The sequence below is a fragment of the Sesamum indicum genome, linkage group LG3 (genome assembly GCF_000512975.1).
Source record: "Sesamum indicum cultivar Zhongzhi No. 13 linkage group LG3, S_indicum_v1.0, whole genome shotgun sequence".
In the NCBI taxonomy this organism is placed as follows: domain Eukaryota; kingdom Viridiplantae; phylum Streptophyta; class Magnoliopsida; order Lamiales; family Pedaliaceae; genus Sesamum; species Sesamum indicum.
Window position 1 is genome coordinate 8,371,435 of NC_026147.1, and position 22,878 is coordinate 8,394,312.

A 22,878-nucleotide genomic window follows, 5' to 3' on the forward strand; every position below is an offset into this window, starting at 1 on the left:
GATACCGGCACGTGTTACTTCAATCATTTATGATTTTGTAGACGTGTTTTTAAAGTTGAGAGAGATTAATACTTGCATGATTAATGAAAAGTGACGATACGATGGAAGGATGTTAATTGTTAAAGAATAAATACTCACGCTACGTATGTATTGTATGATACAAGATTCGAAATCTCTCATTCATTATTCTATTTTAATATTAAAAAGCTCGAAACGATGCATAATTAATGCGAAAAGACGTTAAAAAATGACTTTAATTATCATAAGATTCGGACCTTTTTTGCACTGTCCTAATGTGTGTGTGTGCGCAGAGAGAGGGGGTAGGGGAAGCAGACACTTTTGGCTTGGCAACTATATATATAAACCCTCTTACTGCAAACCTCAAAGCATTGCAACAACTGCAGATCAGAGCCTCTTTTCATCAAATATTGTCTGCCTTTTCAGTCCTTCTCTTCCTCCACATCTTGATTATTTTTCTATTGCATTGATTTTGCAAAGTACATTTATTACAACAACATGCAGAGACAACTAGCCAACATGAAGCAGTCACTTTTTGATCAGGTAACTAATTAAATAGTATTTTAGTCTTGTAGTTTTTAAATTTTTCAAGATTTCAACTATTTTTTCACTGGAGTTCACCAGAACGGCTAAAAAGGTGAGCTCTAGTGAAAAAAAAATGAGTATGTAGAGGTTGCTCGTCGTCGTCCTTGCATGCAAGTAGATGAAGTTTAATTGATTAATTTTTCCTAATTCTTTTCTATTTTTTGGGCAGGGATATTTGGATGAACAATTTATTCAACTGGAAGAGCTGCAGGATGATGCAAATCCGAATTTTGTGGAAGAAGTTGTTACATTGTACTACCGTGACTCGGCTCGACTCATCCACAATATTGAACAAGCCTTGTGAGTTACTTCTTCGTCTTCATCATCATCATCATATGTATGTAATTTTGCTGATTAACTGCGAAAACTAATAATAAAAAAAATATTTATTTATTTATTAGGGAGAAGAACCCTCTTGATTTTGGTAAGCTGGACAGCTATATGCATCAGTTCAAGGGCAGCAGCTCCAGGTATTTATTATTTTTTTTTTAAAAAAAAAAAGATTTATACTGATTTAATAAATATATATAATCCAGGAAAATTAATGTGTAAATATGTGAATTAATTATGGATTATGTTCCATAACTTTTGCAGCATTGGAGCGAAAAAGGTGAAAATTGAGTGCACACAGTTCAGAGAGTACTGCAGAACTGGAAACGCAGAAGGGTGATTATATTAATTTTGTATTAATTCATAATTACGTGCAATTAATCCAAATATGTATAATTCAATTGTTGATTATTAATTTTTTTATGTATTTATTTTGTTTACGTATGCAGATGCAAGAAAACATTCCAACAACTGAAGAAAGAATACGCCACCCTCAAAAAGAAACTAGAAGTTTACTTCCAGGTCCCCCTTTTCTTCTATATTTCCAAATTAGTAATTCCTCAAACACACATACACACACATGTGTGTGCGTGTTTGTTTCTTTATCTTGTTAATAAATATTACATAATACACGACCTAATTATTCTGATATATTAACGTACGACGTCTATTATATATGTTGCAGGTTGCAAGACAAGCTGGTCCTGTGGAGAAGGCATGTCGCCCCAAGTAATTTAAGTGTGTGGTCCTGTATACATCAATGGGCTTTCATGATTTTTGTAGCAATATTCTCATCTCTCTCCTCGTCCTCTCTCTCTCTCTCTCTCTAGCTACATATATATATATATGCTAGGCGTGTAATCGTTATGATATATATATCCTTCTCCGATGTAATAAAGAGAAGGGTGTTTTTGTGTTTGGGGGTACGTACTAGATTTGATCGATGCTCTTGTTGTTCATGTAAGTTCGACATGTTTCCATGATCAATGTTGAGTACTATGTATGTTTCCGAATGTCACCATCCAAATTAATCTTGCTTGGACATGACTATATAATGTATGTATATATATATATAGTTAGTATGTGTATAATTAATTAAGCAGTACCATATGATAATTATAAGATGAAATATTTGTGAAACTAGTAAAAGATGATAATTAAGGATGTGATCACTAATTAGCCTAATTAGATAACTCAAGAAAATTCAAAAAGAAAACAAAAGGCCTATTCAAGACCTGTTCCAATTACCATGGGATCATGCCCACATTAAGGGTTCTACGTTAACTGCGGACGAAAAATTTGGAGAGCGGTATACAGCTTAATACCTCATTTTCCTTTGCAATTAGATTGCGTTTTTTCAGGACAAAAACGTAAAATTACTTATATGAAATTAGAACAGATAATATTACGTGCAACGGGAGACTGAATGCATAAACATTTTAATAGCATGCATTTATTTTTCAAATAAAATATCAACTCCAAAAATATCTTGTAAGGTATACGAATTTATAGAAAGATATATCTATATACAGACTAAATATTTTCTTAATTTCAGTGAGTTAAAGGCATGCAAATTCATGCAGTTGATCACCAACTACAACCAAAAAGGGTTTCTGCCGCTCTTTCCTTATTTTTTCTTTATATACTTACAATCATTAAGCACTTGAGAGCTGTTTACCTCGTGTTAACATCTACGATATGTAGCGTAGTCATCTTTTCAACATCTCATTTATTCTTGTCTGAAGAAAAGATACTAGTTTTATCTGACTTGCCCGAGATTAGCTTTTCCTACGTACATACACTGATTAGAAACACGTCGCCAGCCCGAATTAGTCAATGTCGTAAGCTCTGTTCATGATATTTGACAAATTCATTGATATAGTGCTTTGGAATTTAGTCATGAGTTGTATCCAGTCATTCTGCATAATTTGCTAAAGTTGAATGTAATGTGTTGATGGTTCAATGTTTCTTGAGGTAGGATGACAAGTTTTTGGTTGTAAATTTTGGTGATGCACGAACTGATGATTCAGAAAATTAAGTGCAACAGACTGTGTTAACCATGAAAACAATGTAAGTTATTGCATAATAATGATGATATATATGCTTGCAACAAAGTAATATTGACTCTGTAAAGCATATATATCAGCTGCTTTGGTCACATCAGAGATGGAAAAAAGATTGTCTGATATTCTCACCAATAGAAAATTAAGGTCGATTATAAATTAAAAGGAATGATGTGGGTTTTCATGCCTTTCTTATCTTCAAGAGTATAACTGGGGTGTAAGTTGTTTAATTTTATGTTGATTATAGCTTGTTTCTGGTGCTCATATATTTTCTTTGCGCTGACGATGATGATATTGTGGTGTTTGGGGAATCAGAAGCCAGATACTTGGTTGGTTATTGTCTTTTTCTAATTAGACTTGTGATATCTTCACTTCATTCATATCCTTGTACTAAGATGGTGACTGCAAGGAGCACACCCACCATTTTTCATGAGGACCTCAACTCAAGCTTTTGGGAAATTCCGAGCTCAAGTTTTAGTTCAACTTACAAATTTTAAGTTCAAGATCGTCTAGCCTGCATATTTTCCCTCTAGTTCTAAGCTTGATCTAGTATACTGAGCTCCAGCTTGCAATGGGCAAAGTCTTACTTGATACTCTCTGCAATAGCTAAAATGAACCCAGACATTCTTTTGTCCTTGGTTATTGAGCATTGTTAAAAACTGAAAACATGGCAGAAAGTTGGACCGACAGATTATAGATCGACCGGACAACCATTGCCAGAATTATCTCCAAAAGCCTTCTAGTTCCCTGCTTCAGCATATGAATCACATAGAAGAATAGCAATTACATTAATATTATAGATGAAGACCAGTTTTTTCACAAGGTCCAGGACACGACAGGTCTTTCTTGGGTAGAAACGTTGGACAATGTTTTCAGTATTGCACAAGCAATAAACACCCCACCGGATACTTTTCTAGCCATGACGAACTTTTTAGAATCCTTACTATTCGGAGATACAATGATCTTCAAAATCCATAACAGAAACTTGAAAATTTTCTGGTGCGCATGCATTACAGAGCACACCTGCTAATTTATAAGGCTTTTACTTGATTTTGAGTTTGTGACATCTAACTACTTTGGCTACTCTCTCATAGATCATCCCGCATCTCAGTCCTTCGCTTGGCCTGCAAAGCAAGCCGAGCATCCCTTTCCCGTTCAAATTCTCGGTAATCAGCACGCTGCAAGAAGGAAACCTTGTCCAGATACTGATTTGAACTTTTCTTGTATGCATCTAGTTCATCTTCCATGCCCTTATTTTCTTCCTTGAACTCACCCCAGTCCTTCTTTGTCTTATCGAGCACGCTAAGTTTAGGTTTCTTTTTTATCTGTTCTAGAACAGCATCAACAGCAGAAGTGGCACCCGCTGCACCTTTACCTTTCTCAGCTGCCTCTTTAGATGCAGCATCAACAAGCTTCTTAACTTCAATTTCCTCACCAGCAAAATCTCGAACTTCAGTGATCTGCCAAATTAACAAATAATGACCAAATGACTGGATAAATGCTCGGCAAATTAAAGAAAATCTAAAGCTTAGAATGGAACTATCAAAAGAATGCATGAAAAAACTCAGATCTTATGGAGGTGACCATATCTATATTTGCATTGACATCGTAAGAAAGTATACAAGTAAATGATTTTGGAAGTTCTAACAGAACTTGAGAAGCAGATAAAGTGAGACAAAAACTAATGGCAAGAGTGCTAATTTTGACAGGTACTCAGAAACAAGAAAAAGAGTAGTTCTATGCAAAAAATCAATAAACCAATAAGTTCTCTGATTAAACAACAAAGTGGAGGGCATCCATTTATCTCATGACTTTTATGTGTATGATTCTCCATGCAATATGGTGTGGGCTTTGGTAACTCCTAAAATAAAAGATCTAGGGAGCATGATGCACGTATTCATACTAGTAAACAGCACACCTCAACTTTCCCCCTTCCTGCATTGGCAGCAGCAGCAGCAGCATCCTTAACTGCTGAAAGAGCAGCAGCAGCAAGTTTTTTGGCATCTTCACTGGCGCCATTTTGACTGATGCTTGGACGCTTTTCTGGCACCCCTTTTTCAGGAGATGGTGTCTTCTTTAATCCCAAACCCAGATAAGTCTTCCAACCCTGAAAGAGGGGGTGGGTGGGTCCTCACCGTCAAAGTTTAGCTTCAGGTAAACATGAAACATATCTGCATATTTTTACTAAGAGTGAGTGGTTCCTCACTGTTGATGATTTACTCCCAGGATTTTTTTGACGAGGCTTGTTTGCGACTGAACTCTGATTTTCCAAAATGGATTTCAGAGTTTTGGCAGAAACTCCTTTATTCATTTGTTGCCACACAGCATCTACACGAGCTTGTCTCTCTATCATCAGAAACGTGCAAAAACAGATAAATTCATCTTTAAAGGGCTTTGATACAAAAACAAATAGTAAATCCTGCAGCAGAACCACCACAAGGGTAGAGCACTGGAGCAGAACACAAAGTTGAGACTAAGGAACCCAACAAAACTAACCTATTTCTTCAGGCTGAGCCTGTGAGGAGGGAGCGTGAACATCTTCTTGCAAGGACTCTGCTCCACCACCATCCATCTTTTCTGCACTTCCTGAAACAAAAGTCAGAAAATTTATGTAAGTGATAACCGAACTGAACCAAACATCCAGACAACCTCAATTTACAGGCAATGCAGTATCTCAGGAGTGCTTACACAATAACCAATGCTAACAGAATAGAATGGGAAAACAAAATTCTAGCTCACCTTTATTATATCTTGAATTATTTATCCGTGGAATTAAATCATGACGGAATGATGGTAATCCTAAAAAGATTTCACGAGGAATCCAAAAACCCCTGAAAAATTCACTATACTCAAGAACATGATCCGAACTTACAATTTTATCACTGTGAAGAGAAAGAGGCTGTAATTATAGTTCGGTGCCATTTATCAAAACCAAACCCAGAAAGAATTAAAAAAATTAAAAATAAAGAAAAAGTCACCTGAAAATTAAACTAACTTAAAATTCTGTAAATGTATCTCTGCTGTATTGGCTACAAATTTCAGAACAATTAAATTCCCGAAACCCCAACCCTACCATTAGCTTGTGAATGTACATCTTTTGACTACCCAAAAATCAAAACAGGGATACATCAATATCCGGGCACTAATTACATTGCAGTAAATACGGATGAGAAAAAGTTCAAAGCCAAAACGATCCAGGACTGGCAAGCGACCGCAAAAGAACCCATTGTTCAAGATTTCCCTTTTAATGGGAAGAAAACAAATAGATTGCAGATACAACCATGGAATGTCCAAAATTCAATCTCCCAGCCTGAAAGATGGATTTATCCGAAATAAAACGCCGCTCCAAACTCAGATAAAGATTGCAATCAAATAAAAAGGAAAGGGAAAAGAGAGAGTTTCAACGAATGTACCGATACAAACACTGGACATAGGGTCCGAATCCGCCATGGCTGAAGGAAGAGTATGTGCTCGCAGTCGTAACTTTGCTTTGTGCGCGCTTTGTTGAGACTTCAGTCCTTTTATGCAAATTTAACTTTCGTAAGCACCTACTTTCTTATGGGGTATTTGCAATTAAGTATTTTTTTTAAAATTGCATTTAATAAAAATATTTGTAAACATAATATGATTTTAAAAAAATTAAAATAAGTCGTAAGTTGATTTACAGAATTTTCATAACCACTTAAGGCAACTCTGTAAATAAATTGAATTTTTTAATGATTTTTCTTCCTGACTATGTTTTTATATTTTGAGATGCCCTTAAATTTAGAAGTAATTGGATGAATTCACAAATTAATTGGTGTATTATAATCAAATCTTTTACCAAGTATTTTCATATCATTTTTTTATATAACTATTATTCCCAGACATTCCAACTTTCACATCCTTATCCCTTATTCACTCTTTCTCAAATTAAACACTTTGTGAAACAATATAAACTTTTGTAAACACCCCCTTCGCACTTTCAAGACTAGGCATTTGGAATATGTATAAAAATATATATATAAATATTAACATGGAATGGCACAAGAGCAAAATAACAATTTCATAGATTTATTGACCTCATAGTCACCAACTCTCAACTTCATTGATGACATTCATCTTACAATTGCCACTTGTATTTACTTATGTAGTACGTTGAAATTATATATGACATCCTAGTGATCTCAAGTACAAAACCAACTCAAATTTGATGACAAATTGAGATGCAAGACTATTGTATACTTCAGTTTGATGATAATTTAATACTTCATAGAAGAATTTGTAAGGCTTTGAATGAACAAAAAGGCCTAATTTTCATTCATCCATTTACGAGAACATATACCACCAATACACATCTTCAATGCGAATCTAAAAGTTCAACATGTTCTGAGATGAGTTTCATCCATAAACACAGACCGTTACAGAGTCCAAATCTTCATACTATTTACCGATCATACCCTTAGCGATTCAACAACAATATATCACAGACGACTGACAAGGGTCGTCGTTGCTCAAATAACCATTGAAAGATGTTGATTACATATGCAGTGACATAGACTACCAGAGAGATTTTACGAGGCAAAACTTGTGGGATCTCATCAGGACCGCATGTCTGCTCTCAGCAACTCAAGTCGGGGTTTAACAATACATGTCCAGGTGGATGAGCAAATGACATCAATACTATATGAATGCTGCACATGTTACAGTTGATGCCTGAGGAAATATTTCCCAGGTTTTATCAACACCATCAGTAATAATGCACATTTCAGACAATCTGCAAGCCCAATCTGCAAAATGAAATGATAAAAGAACATACTTTTTAAAGCTAAATTATGCTGCCAATTTACATGAAACGTACTTGCTAATAAACAAGAAGCAGAGCTTACCAGCTTAGTATTGGAAATCCTTCATTTATTTTTAGAAGTGAATACTTCTTGATGCAATTGAAGCCCTATAATTGGAGAAACAAGCATCACGACTGAAAATCTCATTTCAAATCCCAATTTCTAGAATTTGGAATATTAGTAGAGAACTCACCAAGCTTGCCGACATCTGACAGCCTCTTGACGAACAATTCGCTTAGGATCATCAAGTGCCTTGGATATGGTTCGCAAAACCTAACATTGTAAAATGAACTGAAAACTTGAGAAACACATACAAAGATATGCACGAAAGACAACCCAAATTCTAGAAAACTCGCAAAATCGACATGTAACTACACATTGAACTATTATATGGCTTGCAAAATTATAAGCCTGAAACAATAACTTTTCTACCCACACCAGCACAACATGCACCATAAAGGAGAAAAGAACAATGACTTGTGATGATTCAGTTAGAATCTCGATCAGGTTGATTGATTGCATGATACTGAAGCCATAGATGTCTTTATTTTTTAACATCGCTGTCGGATATCATCTTACAGGCTTGACTGGTGCAGCATTGAGCAAGGACATCAATAACCAAAAGCACAAGAAAACACATTATGCAAGAACATTCTTACCTTGGTTCTCAAAGGATAAACTCTTGCATGGGGAAGTTCAGACACAGCAACAAGGCATTGAATTGCTGTTTCTCGAACTGCCTGAAAAGATAAAGTGACATTTCCACTACCTGATATCAGAAATTCTCATGCCTAAACCAAATATAGCTAAGCTTAAATGTACACAACTAGTTTACTTCTGCAATGTACACAGTTTGGAATTAACGTAAAAAGAATCATCAGTAAGAGAGAACAAAGTCTAGTTTAAATTAAAAAGTGGAATGAACTGGCAATGAAAAAAGTGATAAAGCATTACAGGTCCCAATAGTTACAAGATTATCCAATATCAGCTAAAGGAGCAGGTCATAACAAAGCACATTACAGTTTGGAAAACCTCGCAGGGGCAAACACAGTCATTCTCCTGCTATTCTATTAGTAAACTATGAGCAAATCAATCTGTTTTAAAGCTATCTCCTGTCTGAGATTGTACGGTCTGCCATGTTAAACTCCAAATCATTCTATTAATGCTCATCAGAAGGGTTGTTTGCTATTGACACTTCTTAACTGATTGTTGACAGAAGATTTGGAGCATAAATTCAAACAAACATTGCCTTATGCAAAAATGAATCTTCTGAAAACAAAATCAAGCCATTTATTTCTGTCATATTCTTGCCCCATTCAGGATACCAAATATCAGATCATTTTGTAGGGTTTTTAGGATACGAGATGGGGTGTCAGATACAAGTGCACTCTTTAATAGTTTACATTGAAGTCCAATATGGTTCATCTCATTCATTCAGGCAAATTGCTGGAATTTAGTCCCGGAATCATAAACTCAAAAGTTAACTTTGCTTCTCTAAAAGCAGGGCAAGATTACTGATTTGCTGGTCCAATACCTATAATTGCAAAAGAAAATCAGTAATTGTCAAAACCCAATTCAGTTTCTTCCCTTTTTCCTCATTCTGCCTAAAAGCTAAAAGGAAATCAAGGATAACACTGGAAAAGCAAAATTACCAAATCATAATGAAAACAATCCTGCTTTATTATACCAACCCCCTCTGGTTGGAAGGACAATAAAATGAGGAAGGTAGACAGAGTTGAAAAGAGAAAAGGTGAAGGACCGTTGCCACTTTAAGGTTCCATGATGTCAAAAAATGACTACAAAGCTGAACTTAGAGAATAAAATTCAAAGTCTAGTTATCTAGTAGTATAGCAAAAATAAATAAACTACTTCATCACATGTTCACACACCAGCACTGACAGAGGAGAGGAAGTTTGCAGCAGCTAAGGAAGAAAGCTTATACCATCATGTGAGGGTAGGCAGTTAGTTCAATGAGTTGGTTGACAATGCTGGATGCATTTTCTACTGCAGCTTCTTGTCCTGTAGCATGAGCTCAGAAAAATTAGAGTGAATCACCAATACAAAAGCATTTCAACCATAATACTAACACCACAATAGAAAATGGCCTTGAGAATTTGCACTCTGACAATGAGTACTGACTTTAAATTTATAACAGGAACCAGAGAGATCTTCTTATCTATTATCTTTTTCTTGAAAATTTAGTTGACAAACTCAACCAAAACCCAACTTCTTTGAAATGCTTCCAGACCTCAACAAAAGTTCCACAAATTACAAAGAAAATTGTTTCTACTCTGATCAAATATACTCTTAACTCTAGAGAGAAAAATTCATCAATCATCAAGTCAACCATAGCTTGTTACATCTTCAACTCATTACACTCATGCCATGGTAGGTAAAGGACGACGTCAAGGAGAGGCTGGGAGGCCACTGAGGGATTGATAAATGGCACCCATTGCCATGGCAATCGTTTTTAGAAGAATAAAGGGGCACTTTCTTTTGATGATTCAGTTAGTTCAACAAAATTTAGGTCCCAAAACAGTTTGCCATGTCTTGTGGTATTTAAAAGGTATAAGAAACACAAAGACAACAAATTGTTACACAGTGCAAGAACAAATGAGACTTTAGATCCCTCAAAATCACAGCACTTCTGATGCCAATAACGCAAGTAAAGTTCTATAAAAGACTCAAAAAAATCCAGTTCAGAAAGAAAATTGGTGAAGTATTTAAATTAGAAACTATACAAGAACAGCTCCAATCACATTCCTCCAAGAAGGCGCACGTAACTATTAGTAGAACTCGTGTTAACCAAAGGCACTTTGTCATTCTAATAATACCTCCAACTTCCCAACTTAGTAATGTATGGTCGAAAATATATTTGGACAATTACCCAAAAATTTTGCAATAAGCAACAGCACCTGGGATGGCACATATGCACATTTCCCGATAGTAACAACGAACGTGTATGCCCTCGTTCATGCCATATTGAAAGACCTTAATCTTTTTGAAATATAGTAGAAGTAAAGCTAGCTGCCTTTCTCACCATTTTTATCCAGTAATATTCCAGATATGACAAGCAACACACTGTAGATAATTCCCTTGTCAGATACATCCTTGCTCAGCGTGGACAAGCATTCCAATAATATAGGGAACAGCTGCATCAAAGGCCATTTGTCTCAAGAAAATTGCTTAGTTAAGAAAATATCATGTAGAATACCAGAACATTTGACAAGATACTTTGAACTATTTGGCTAACCTTCTTGGCTTCTCCCAGAATAGCAGTCAGGGGAGTATCAGAGACAACATGTGCAAAGGCTCTGTATAGCATAGATCTGAAAATAGATATAGGAATAGATCAAGACAAAGAAAGATATATATGGGCACTGAGTTTGAGCAAGTCTAAATATCTACTTAGTAAAGCAACCACCCCATAATGAAGAGCTTATGATCATTGTGGCATATTTGCATATTCTATATCTCTGCTACATTTCAGTATACATAGAGGTGTCACTTCTGGTCATCTTAGCTCTTCCATCAGTGCTAGTTACAATAGATCTCATTCTTATGTTAGAAGGAGGACAACCCAACTCAGTTGAACAAATGATGTCAGAAGGCCAAAAACTAAAGACTCCATTAAGTTACCAAGTGTACAAATATGTAATCCTAGCCAATGTTCAGTTTGGGTTACTTCATCTGATCAAAGCAAAATAAGTAACTCATTTATTTTTTAATCAAGTTGAAATATATGATGTCGAAATGAAGCCAAACAGTTATCATGTTACAAATCGCAAAATTGTTAGATCAGTGGTTACCTTTTAAAAAATTTAGTATCAATTATTCAAATAACCATACATGTAAATAATTCAAACCAAATGGTTTTCAAAATAAGAAAAAACGTCATCCAGATGGAGCTTTTTAATAATCCTTGGAAGCAAAATTTTTTGCTCAAGAATGAGAAAAGTATGGCAGCAGTTTGCTGCAAAATTCAAATAGATAGCAATCCACAAAGAGCAGGGCAAGATTCACTTAAAAGTATCATAATGAAATTTTTAAAAGAAAGACTTGTAGTAGTCATTTGATAAGTACCTCACAAATGATGATTCAGATTTTACTACCAAGGATAACAAAATTGGCATGATAGTGCTGAAAAACCGTTGCTTGTACAGTGGTCGTACAGTTGCATGATACATACGATTCAGACATTCTCCAGAGTCACTCATAATGATATGAAATGCATCTCCTGCACATTTCATTAGCTGATGCACGCCTTCCTCATCTAAAACTTCGGCCAGATTCTGGAACTGTTTCGAGACCCCAGCTTCACAATCCAGAGTCAAGAAACTCAATAAAGTCATTGTTATATCTTTTACCTTCTCATGACCCCTCATAAGTAATCCTTTACCAATCCAGGCTAATCCAATAACAGTGTTAAACTCTAATTGTATTCTTGAGGTATTCAGTCTTAAACTATTAATATTAACCCCACTGCCATCATTTCCAGAAGTACTATCATCGCGACAAGTCCCCACAAAACTATGAAATATCATATCCAACGCCTCATTTAAACTCAAACTTCGAGATGATTTGATTCCTTTGGTTTCCAAAGGTAGCTTGTTAACTAAAGAACCCAATGCATGAGCTGATGGAACATGGCCATTGAGAAGGCTTGTTATGAACAATTGCAATATCATTTTTCTATTTGAGATCCCTGTTTGAGGACGGAGGGCTACAACAACTGAAGCAAATAATGAAGTAAGCCATTCATCTCTACCAGAAGAATTGCCATAGTTTTGAGTTTGCTGCAACCCTTCCTCTTTGAGTATAGAACTTCCAGATTTAAATCCCATAGACCCAAAAACAGTACTTGAAAAGAGTACTCCTGAAGCTTTATTGATAATTATCTCCTGGCTTTCCTCCGAACAACTTGCAACAGCCTTCTTCATTGCAGTCATTGTTGCACCAAGAAGATCCTGATAAGATATCTTGTCATCAGAGAAAATCCAGCTTAGCTAGCTGCAAAATACAATGAGATAAAATATAGCTGGACGATAATAATCTGATTGTGTCTTACACTTGTAAATTCTGGAGGACTGAGGTTTAAGGCCCTAAAATTTTCAATCTTGTCCCAGATTCTAAGAGCAAAGTTTAGCTGAACTTCCTCAGAACCTCCAATCTCAAGAAACCTGTGGCCATGTTAACAAATACTTCCAATGAATAGTTGGAAATAAAGTCGAAAGGAAATATAGAGCAATAACCAAAACAATCAGAAGAATCATTATAAGAGTAACCGGAGAAGATGGGATAAAGAAACCATAACAAAATTGTGTATAAATTGTCTTCTGTCCAGCACAAAGGAAATGACAGTCAAAATTCAGATAGCGATTATGTCAGGACAAGAAGCTTGTGCTGGTTTTATACATTGATTGAGGAGTGAGAAAATACACAAAACTAGGCCCAAAACTGAAGAGCTTAAGTTTATACCTTCAAGTCTGATGCATCTTTAACAAGATCGACATCTCACTGTTGGTACTTGCATGGGTTTCCATTTACATTGGCCTACCCATGAGGAAGCATCAACCATTGGTAATAAATACTTCTTCTCTACATACAATTATTATAAGTTTAATGCATATATTCCGGTGTGTATTTCTATTCTGCACTTTCCATAAGTTCTATAATATAGATTGGGCTCTAAATTTTTTGGAATGGTAATAAAATTAAGAACCAATTGAGGATAATGGGTTTCCATAACACCAGTTGAGCTGGAACACCTGTTCTTCTACCTAGCTATTATCATTTCACCAAAAACTAGGGCGTAGAATGCTTCCACATATGCTCCCCATACGAACTAGGAAAATACTTCCTCATAAGCACTTACCATAAGTAACAGATTTTATGTGAACCAACGATGGAGATACTCAACCAGCACGACTACTAATTTGGAGAGAATGCAAAACAGGAGAAAGATGATGCAGACTTGATGATGGAAAAAAGATCTGGTACCATGTCAAATAGGCTGAAGTTACATTAAGGTGTCAACTGAACATTTTGAAATCTAAATCAGAAATTCACAAGGGACTACTAAGAGACGCTATTACTCAACCGTAAAGTCTTAATATGATTTAGGTGACCACTGTTTTATGGAACAAATTACCAATACGACAAATCCACACAAGTCATCAACAAAGACCAAGATGAAAAAACCATATTGGAGCTCAGAAACATCATCTGTGGATTCATGGACCCTTTTCTAAATGTTAACATTGAACTGGAAAATAAGAATAAAAAAACTCAAAATTAAGTCAATAGATGTAATTGAAACTCAATAGTACATAAGTTACTCACTAGAATCCATATTCTCACCAAGAAAGAACTCCAATTTCTTAGTTCCATTTTATTTGAGATATTAAAACACGTAACTTGACAAACTCAGTTGACCGTTAACAATGAAAGAGTAGTTTTACAGAGGAGAAAACATGATTACATATGATTTCATGATAATTTGTGAGGAATATAGATTTATGCATATGGTTGAACACTTGAACATATACTCAAACTCATTACTCGAGCTAAGGTTATTCTTTGATGTTTTGAAGGTAGGATCAGTTGCCAACGAGGGCAATTCTTGTAGAAGATCCCATTGGTTGTTTATGACAAAATATTTCAAAATTGCATAAGCTGGTCAATCTTTCAGTGTAACATGTCCAGACTAGATTAGATTAAAAACCTTCATTCGTATGAGTAAATATTAACAAAAAACAAGACAATTTTAATATCAGGAACCAGGTTGGAAGATTGTGTAAGCTTCAGCTAAGTTGAGATTACTAATTTTAAGTGAAGACTAAAATGAAACTACACAATCTAAAAAGGGCTGTAGAAATTTAATACTGAAAATGCTGCCTGCTATGCCTGACTTAAATAAAAAAAGAGGAAGGAAAAGACAGAAAAAATAGAAAACAAATACTGAAAAGATACAAGAAAATGAATATATAAAATTTGCTTACCAGGGAAGCACCTTCTGAGAATAAGTATCAAGAAGCTTGATTGTCAGTTCATCAGACTTGTGATTCCCATGATCCTGTATGGTTGTAGGATTCAATTTGCATCATTCAAACTTAAATCATAGTGCAAACTATATTGTATGCATGGAGATGTAATTTTTAAAGAAAGGATGACAAATATCCAACACATATACAGAAACAACCCATAAAGGTGGGATTGACACAAAAAGATATTGTTATTGTATTGCATTTCCTGTGCAAAGACATGATATTCTGTGATATGAAATGAGTATATTTCATGGGATCCAAGTTGAATACATACAAAAACTGCAGAGAAATTGGTATCTATAGATTCATCCAACCCTCGGACAACTCTCAGCATAAAATCCTTCCTCGTAGCTCCTATTTCGAAAGCTGCTTGCAATCTGAGTGATAAAGGTATAGCGGAATCAAGAGAAGATATCAGGGAAACAATCTTTTCCACGACAGTACTCTCAAAGCTTGCCGCTTTCTCAGAGTCGAGGCATTTATCAATAGAGAAACCAATCTCTACTAATGCCTTCAGCGCTGATGTCCACTCGAATGTCTTATTGCTATCAGAAGTAATGATTGACACAAGCTCCAAGAAAATATTGTCATTAACTGACTTGGATACTGGTGTGAAGCTTCCCGGAAATGTAGCCAGAATTTGCAAGCCCTTAACTGCAGTTATTCACGATAACCATACAAGGAGAAGCCAGTTTAGCTGAAACAAATATACTTGTGATATTAATCCCAGCATATACTGTTTAATCATTTCTTAAACATATACAATCAGTGACTTGTAAACTCAAAACAAGAGAGCGCAAACTTGCAAAAGGACGAGAAAAAGAAAATCAAATAAATATACAAGTGCAAACACTACCGAAAACATGCTCAGAAAAATGATAAGATGGCTTTCATTTATACTAGTCCATTAAATTTGGCACGAACAGGTTACTTAATTATTATTGTTCATCTGTTTTGCTTTAACTTTTTTCTTTTACGGTCATCTAAAATTTTACTTTTCTCTGACGAGAGCCCTCATGATGATCAAGTACAGGCTAACAGGAAAAGGATTTTAAACACCCTTCCAACTATAGCCACTTACATGTTGAGAAGTCGTAAAATGTCAGCTCGAAATCAGCCTGCTTGTAAACAAATATTTAAAGGAAAGGGATGGAGAAAAAGAGAAATACAAACATAGATTCAAGCAATATAGAAGTTGTAACATCTGGTGAACCACTCAATATGATTTTTGCCTTAACTGTCAGATCTCAGGCAGATACAAGGTCTTATACACATGATGTCACATGACAGTATAGTAGATAAATACACAGAAATTTAGGCTATAATTAGACAGAAGAACAGTTCCGGGAAATTGCACTTCAGATAATTTTTTCTGTCAAATTCATGCTTATTTAGCAGACTCATGACTACTCTCAGATTTTATTTTCCATCTATCTCAAATAATTTGACAATTCTCTAACTTACTTTTTCACAATTTTCCTCAAAAATTCAATTTTCAGGAAAGAGCTATCTGTCCAATCACAGCCTTATCATCCAGGATAGCTAGTGATTCCCCATTTTCTTTAACTGGGATCTACCAATGAGCTCATTTCTAGAATGATCAAAGACGGTTAGGTTTTTGAAAGAAAAAGGAGACAAGCTTTAGAATTCAGATGGATGAAAGGCTAATTTCCGGGCATATGGATCCTTCGCCCTCTAACCGGACAAACAATAAATGGAGCCCCTTGAATTTCATATTTTTCAACTCAAATTTATCAAATTATGGGGAATGGGTGAAACTGATTGATAACATGAACCATTATCCATTTAAATCACTAGGAAAGATTAAGTGAGAAAGTAGTGGAAACCTGACATATTTTCATACTGTAAGAAAAACAAGTGACATCAATCACAAAGAAGTACTAACCTCCACAGTAAACATAAGCACTCTGTTCATTATCAGCAACATTTGATCTTAACATGGAAACGAAGGCCTTTACAAGTGATTCAGAGAAACTGCTAAGCAGTGAACACCATCTCTGATGAGGAAAATCATGGATCGATGTGCAGTTGTAAAGGGACAGGGTCAAACTTTTGCATGCAGCAATAAGTTCTATGCAGAGATAAAGGGGTCCAAATTTAAATTTGGCCAGAGAAAAACATTCTTCATCTAGATAGCTATTATTTTGTGACGGTTGTGCAACTGAAAGGCCTAAACCATCCATGAGGAAAGGAAAGAAACTCTCGAAGACCTTATTGCACATTGCTGCAGAGGCTTTAGCACAAGCTGACAGAATATGACCAACTGCATGCAATTTCTGTTTGACTTGTAAAGGAATATCATCAAATCCCTTATACTGATTCAGGGAGATCAGAAATGCGTTTATGTCATTGTCACCTATAATTAAACTAATAAATTCTCCATATTGTCGAATAACTTCCTGCAGAAGTACAAAAGCCTCTGTCATAACATCACTCTCCTGAAAATTCATTCTGCTCATAGATTCAGGCTCCATTGATAGCATAGATTGAGGTGAAAGATAGGTCGTATCTTTCAGAGAAGCCCAGAGAGCTTCAGCATGTTTTGCCATCCTTTCCGGTCCGTATTTTGCGGTGCAATAGCTAAGATACTTAAATGACTCCACCTGCAGGAAACATAAATTTCTTCGAATAACCCAAATATAAAGAATCATCATTTTGAACACATAAGAAGGAGAAACAAAATTTCAATGGATTGGCACCAACCTTAGCTGATGGTAGAGAAGAAGACAGTTTTTCAAGCAGCAACGGGATAGAAAATGGTTCAAAAAGAGGTGTAGAAGCAAATGCCAGCTGAAAGACATTAAATAGAAGTAAGAATCTAAAAGCAAATATCAATCTCTAAATTGACAGGGATCAGTGATTTAAAAATGTTAATATGCTAAGCATCTCTAGAACCATCACATTTGTGACTCCCATGTCTATTGTTTTCTATTTAACTATGTCTTAACAATTATTAATCACTGTTGTTGAGAGAATCCCAGGTCAAGAAGTTCACAAATGCAATTTATCTGTGCAGGCAAGCAGCAATGACGTTCATAAATCAACTCAAAATTTTCCTGGATCTACTTGCACAAAGTTGATCAATGAATGAATACATGCAGCAAATGAGATGGTAAAATGGCAGTAAATGGTTCCATCAGAAGTATCCTTATTTATTTCTTCATCCAAATCCATGCATAAGAAAGACGTCAGAGTGGACCATTCGTATATGTTCTACAAAGGTATAGCAAGGAACCATGCCTATGCAAGAGCAGCATTCGCAAATCGAGCTTAGAATTTAATTTATATAGTACATGAAGCAATTACATACCATTAATGCCCTTGCGAGCTCCTCTCTCTTCACATCATCATCCTCACCTTTCGGCTGCACAAATGAAACAAAAATTATTTGTCGAGTACAAACTGGCAACATTTAAGGAAAAGAAACCAGCTGTTCCCAGTGACAAGAAACCGCCGTAGTCGTCAAGAACCACAGGTGGAGTCAGGTAATCAACTTAAAAGTTCCTAGACACAGATCATGAATAAGAAAATTTCGATGTAACTGAATGCAGTACAGAAGTTGTATTCTACCTCCACAAGGATGTCTTTGCTATATATTTGATCTCCACTTAAAAACCTCTCCTGTATCTATCTGTGCCAGTCACATGAATCTTCTGTTTTTTTGAATATGTGATATAAGACAATAATGCCTCAATCCATGTAATTTTAGGTTAATAACTCTTGCTTGTCTTATCACCAGTACCTGTCCAATCATCTTAACTGGTGTATTTTCTCTTAATGTGCCACTACCATCTTTTCCATATGTCATAAAATTAATAAAATCATACTCCAAATTTATCTAGGATATAAAGTGAATCACTTAATGCAATAACAGTTATCACCACACATACAAAATTATAAGAAAAGAAATGCAGAACAGAACAAGAGCAGAGTTAAGAGGTCTCACATGTGTAAAATGGATGGGAAAGTAACAACCTAAAATTTCGAACAGATCCTCAGCAAAATTTGCTAAAGGACCGGGAGATAATTGTGCAAGACTTTCCACTATATGAAATACGAGCAATAAGCATTGAGGATCTTTTTCTCCATCAATAGCTTCACAGATTCCATATACAAGGTTATCTCCCTACAAAAACAGACAGACACAAAGAGAAAGAACACAATCTTAATATTTTCATGAACAACCAAACATGACTTGCATAGATCAAGTGAAATCCTTGAGAAAAAATAACAAAGGAGGCACATGTTGTAATACGATTACCAGTCCACAAAGAAAATACATGGTAATTCACACAAATCTATATGGACCAAGCAGCATTTTTCAATTCAGAATTTGATTCAGCATCATTGCCAACCCAAAAAGGAGCTAAAAGTTAAGGAAAAAGAGGATAAATTTCAAGCAGAAACTACACAATCAAACATACAGATCAGATGATCTATGACATCATTCAAGGCCTTATTTTTGTCCGACAACTGGGGATATCTCGTGTAACCAGACATCATTGTACAGTATAACTTACGAGCTTCCAGAACTATCACCATCTTAACTTTTTAATTAGAGATTAATAAAAAGCACACTTGAAGTGTGGTGAATTGAGTAACATATATTACTTCAGAAGAAGAGGAATTTGGTTATTAGGATTCACAATACATGCAAAGCCACAGGATAACTATTGAATGCAGTGCAAAGATACTAAGCAATAACAATAAGCACCGAAAGTTGGGGAAGAATCACTTCACATCCCTACTTTTTCCTCCTCAGTACAACTTAAATAATAGCTGCTAAAAGAATCGTAAGGTGAGCACTCCGCCAGCAGTTTTCAGTGAAAACTTAGTCCTTTTCCATATTTCATTGATTTTAGGCAAAAGCCACAAAGAGGATACAGGGTCAACCACTTAAAATACTTTTTACAAAATTAATTCTGATTATTTGGGAAGTCCATAGCAAAAGGTGAAACCACCAATAAGAATACATGTAGAAAAGCAACATTAAATTTACCAAATCAGCCATTGCACCAGCATAGCGATCTAATAAGCATTCCATAAGTTGAAAGCTGAGCTGCAAAGAATTCAATACATGATAACAGAGTTATCAAATATGTTAGCACAAGAAATAAAGAGTGAAGTGTCACATGGAATATAGCAGGATTCACCTTCCTATCATGTTGCCCCAAGGACTGCACCTGCAGATTTTGGAGATAAGATTGAGCAACAGCCTTTGCTTCACTATCAGTTACCCTTCCAACATCACTTTTCCTCCTCAATAATGCCAAGCAACCAACAATTGCACCTCGTAATGCTTTCCAATCTGCCTGATGTACATAATATATTATCTGTCTTTCATAATGATGGAATTATAGCTCCAGTGCACCAATTATAAACAAATATAAAATGTTAAATAGCATTTAAAAATTGAGAAATAAATTCTTAATGAACCATTAAGCTTTATTACATAGAGTGAAACACTGATTAAGAACTCAGATATTAGTTAAGGGCCTCTTGAAAAGGCGCAAGCAGCTAGCAAAGCAAGCAAATTTTCTTATGCAGATACCATAGGCCTTGGGCTTGAAAAATGACAGTGAGGAACATTGGAAAGTCAATATTAGTGCCAAGAGGATCTTGTTCAGGAGTATTTCCAAATTCACAAATAATTATCAGAAATGACTAACATGACAAGAAAATACGCGGCACTAGATTTAACTAAAGAAAATTGTGGGGTCACTCCACGTTGAGTGATAATGTACTTGCTCCATTTTCATAGCTCACATGGCATTTACATGAAGAATGGCATAGTTATTTCTGATGCTATCAAAAGGTGTATTTCTTATTGTAATAGATCGATGTATTCTTTGTTACCCACATTAGGGTAGACCACACGAGTGAGCAGTCAAGTAATACATAACAAGCAAAGGTCTTACCCGTTTACTTGGCTGCCTGACTTTTCCTTGTGCATTATTTCGTCAGACCCAAAAACCTTTTCTTTTCAAATGATGAATCCTTTGAGCAAACACTGCTACAACTAAAATGCAGTGCTAAGTTGAAAACTCCAAAAATATGTACTAATTCCTTTAGCAGTGTCGAACCAGCACCATGGCTTCTTATGGGGTACTGGTACCTCTCAATGATATAATCATGCACTGATAACATTCCACGACCCAACTTATAATGTCATGATCTACCTACATTTATATTTTTTATTTTATTTATTTCCATACTCATTTGATGTATTGATCTCATAATCTCATTGAGATCACCTATACATATCTAAACAAAAACATACATGTAGACTGATGTCATGGCTACACTGAATGATTTCAGAAGAACTAAGGCAAGCAACAAGCAAACAACATATCAAATAGAATAGACGAAAAATTAAAATGAAAATTTTCTCAAAGATGCCAGAATGATGAGTAAATAATTCAATTACAAAAGCATGAGCACGGTTGAGCAGGTAGATCAACATTTTCCATATCAATGTCTACTCACCAGTCTTTCTGTGAAGAATCCTATTAGACTATGTATTGAAGTACTATCCAAGGGCTTCAATGTTAGTTGTGCCAAAAGTTCGCCAAGGAGAAGAATTCCTGAATGATAGCATGCATTAGGTAAGCCTTCAGAAAGATTAATCTGTGTCATGACAGCACTCCTAACCAAAAAGAAACCCAAAAAATAAAGAAAATTGATAGGCAAAATGTAGTGTGCATCACATCAGTATGTACAGCAACAAATTAAGGCCCCAACATTAGCTTCTGTCAATGCTGACAAAATAGAGGAGAGCACTCAAGTGCAAGCCGAGAAAACTTCATATCAGTGCAGAAGCCCGGAAAAGAGACAACTTAATTCTCTATAATAAATCAACACACACGCTCACCTTCCACCAAAAAATATGAAATACAGCTTATCCTCATTCATATTTGTATCTTTAAGTGAGACCAAAATCAAGGGGGCAATCACATATTATCTATGCTGAAGCAATGATTATTATAGACTTTTTCCTCTCCAGAAAATATCTCTTGGCTCCTATCAACATGAACCGGATCTGCCAAACTCAAAAACTAGGCAAAATTCACTGGGTTCCATAGTGGAAAGAGATACCTCCCAAGCTGCTACATAAAGTGCCCAGCTTGAAAATATAAAAGAAAACAATATTTATGGCACAAGTACAACTTGGAAACTTCAGTGGCAGTACAAAGACAACATTACCTCTACAGCGGATAATGCTATCAGTAGTAGTCAAATACATCTCCATCTCCCTCACCTGTACACATGACAACAAGATTCACCCTCACCATTCTAAATTTCCATTTTCTTTTTCCAGAAAAAGTAGCAGAATATATCAAATTAGTCATTGAAAACACATGAAAAAAAAAAAAGAAAAGATCGATAGATAAGTTAGAACAGAAGTTCAAAAAGAAAGACGTACAAGTGCCTCCAGAGTTAACAAATCATTCTTTAACAAAGTGGCAACCGCGTCAACACTCGCAACCTGTAATTCGAATTCACAGCATAAACTACTCGTATTAAGCGCATGCAAGACGTAGATAGTTCGAATGCAGCATAATTTGGTAAATGACAACTTGGCAAGTAACAAAAAAGTAGGACTTGCAAAAAGGCGGAAGATATACGTTCAGCATCATTCTGCAATCAACCGAAGGATCACGAAGAGATGTACCTGCTGAGACGGAGTAGCGGAGGAGCTGACGTACAACTCGACGTGCTGGATCCATTGAATCGAATCGGCCATTCTTCCAGTGTATTTGTGGAGAACGGGGAAGTTGAGGTTTAAGGGTTTTCTTTTTTCCGGGATGAGGGTTTTAAGGAGTCTCTTTGTTTATTCCATGAATTTGATTTATTTTTTTCATTTTCATTGTTCCAAATAAAACTCTTTTTATTAAAACTTCAGCTGCTGTTTAGGCTAAAAAAGTTTAAATCAATGTCGTTGTCTCGACTAAACCGCATTTTAGTCCGTCCATAAAACTATATTAAAAA

At 35.6% G+C, this 22,878-nt stretch overlaps 3 protein-coding genes across 6 annotated transcripts; 1 reads left to right on the forward strand and 2 right to left on the reverse strand.

The window, feature by feature from the left end:
- LOC105157686 (histidine-containing phosphotransfer protein 4) lies at window positions 376-1,892 on the forward strand. The gene is made up of 6 exons (XM_011074128.2): window positions 376-561; window positions 773-903; window positions 1,005-1,073; window positions 1,198-1,269; window positions 1,383-1,455; window positions 1,619-1,892. The coding sequence occupies exons 1-6, from the start codon at window positions 517-519 to the stop codon at window positions 1,664-1,666; spliced, it is 438 nt and encodes a 145-aa protein (XP_011072430.1). The 5' UTR covers window positions 376-516; the 3' UTR covers window positions 1,667-1,892.
- Window positions 3,820-6,530, reverse strand: LOC105157687 (craniofacial development protein 1). 2 transcript variants are annotated; one of them, XM_020692387.1, is made up of 6 exons: window positions 6,410-6,522; window positions 5,736-6,306; window positions 5,493-5,582; window positions 5,203-5,342; window positions 4,915-5,103; window positions 3,820-4,456 (listed from the first exon to the last, which is right to left on the reverse strand). In XM_020692387.1, exons 3-6 carry the CDS (start codon window positions 5,566-5,568, stop codon window positions 4,085-4,087), a joined length of 777 nt encoding a protein of 258 aa, XP_020548046.1. In that variant the 5' UTR covers window positions 5,569-5,582; window positions 5,736-6,306; window positions 6,410-6,522; the 3' UTR covers window positions 3,820-4,084. The 2 variants fall into 2 exon arrangements, with proteins under 2 accessions (XP_020548046.1, XP_011072431.1); XM_011074129.2 differs by lacking the exon at window positions 5,736-6,306 and having other exon boundaries at window positions 6,410-6,530.
- Window positions 7,273-22,723, reverse strand: LOC105157688 (MMS19 nucleotide excision repair protein homolog). 3 transcript variants are annotated; one of them, XM_011074131.2, is made up of 21 exons: window positions 22,562-22,723; window positions 22,313-22,375; window positions 22,093-22,147; window positions 21,376-21,473; window positions 20,043-20,201; window positions 19,889-19,948; window positions 18,836-19,015; window positions 18,200-18,253; window positions 17,593-17,679; window positions 16,775-17,492; window positions 15,143-15,522; window positions 14,824-14,897; window positions 12,891-13,002; window positions 11,906-12,789; window positions 11,076-11,151; window positions 10,863-10,974; window positions 9,765-9,841; window positions 8,482-8,562; window positions 8,016-8,095; window positions 7,865-7,929; window positions 7,273-7,765 (listed from the first exon to the last, which is right to left on the reverse strand). In XM_011074131.2, the coding sequence occupies exons 1-20, from the start codon at window positions 22,631-22,633 to the stop codon at window positions 7,896-7,898; spliced, it is 3,456 nt and encodes a 1,151-aa protein (XP_011072433.1). In that variant the 5' UTR covers window positions 22,634-22,723; the 3' UTR covers window positions 7,273-7,765; window positions 7,865-7,895. The 3 variants fall into 3 exon arrangements, with proteins under 3 accessions (XP_011072433.1, XP_011072432.1, XP_020548045.1); XM_011074130.2 differs by having other exon boundaries at window positions 11,906-12,801; XM_020692386.1 differs by lacking the exons at window positions 22,313-22,375; window positions 22,562-22,723 and having other exon boundaries at window positions 11,906-12,801; window positions 20,043-20,197; window positions 22,093-22,136.

Coding starts and splice junctions, on each gene's coding strand:
- LOC105157687 (XM_011074129.2), bottom strand. CDS start 6,446: ATGGCGGATTCGGACCCTATGTCCAGTGTTTGTATCG. Junction 5,343..5,492: donor GGCTCAGCCTGAAGAAATAG/GTTAGTTTTGTT, acceptor TTCTGATGATAG/AGAGACAAGCTCGTGTAGAT. Junction 4,457..4,914: donor CAGGAAGGGGGAAAGTTGAG/GTGTGCTGTTTA, acceptor TTAATTTGGCAG/ATCACTGAAGTTCGAGATTT.
- LOC105157688 (XM_011074130.2), bottom strand. CDS start 22,633: ATGGCCGATTCGATTCAATGGATCCAGCACGTCGAGTTGTACGTCAGC. Junction 20,202..21,375: donor GATTCTTCACAGAAAGACTG/GTGAGTAGACAT, acceptor TATGTACATCAG/GCAGATTGGAAAGCATTACG. Junction 19,949..20,042: donor TGGGGCAACATGATAGGAAG/GTGAATCCTGCT, acceptor AATTCTTTGCAG/CTCAGCTTTCAACTTATGGA.
- LOC105157686 (XM_011074128.2), top strand. CDS start 517: ATGCAGAGACAACTAGCCAACATGAAGCAGTCACTTTTTGATCAG. Junction 1,074..1,197: donor TTCAAGGGCAGCAGCTCCAG/GTATTTATTATT, acceptor TAACTTTTGCAG/CATTGGAGCGAAAAAGGTGA. Junction 1,270..1,382: donor AGAACTGGAAACGCAGAAGG/GTGATTATATTA, acceptor TTACGTATGCAG/ATGCAAGAAAACATTCCAAC.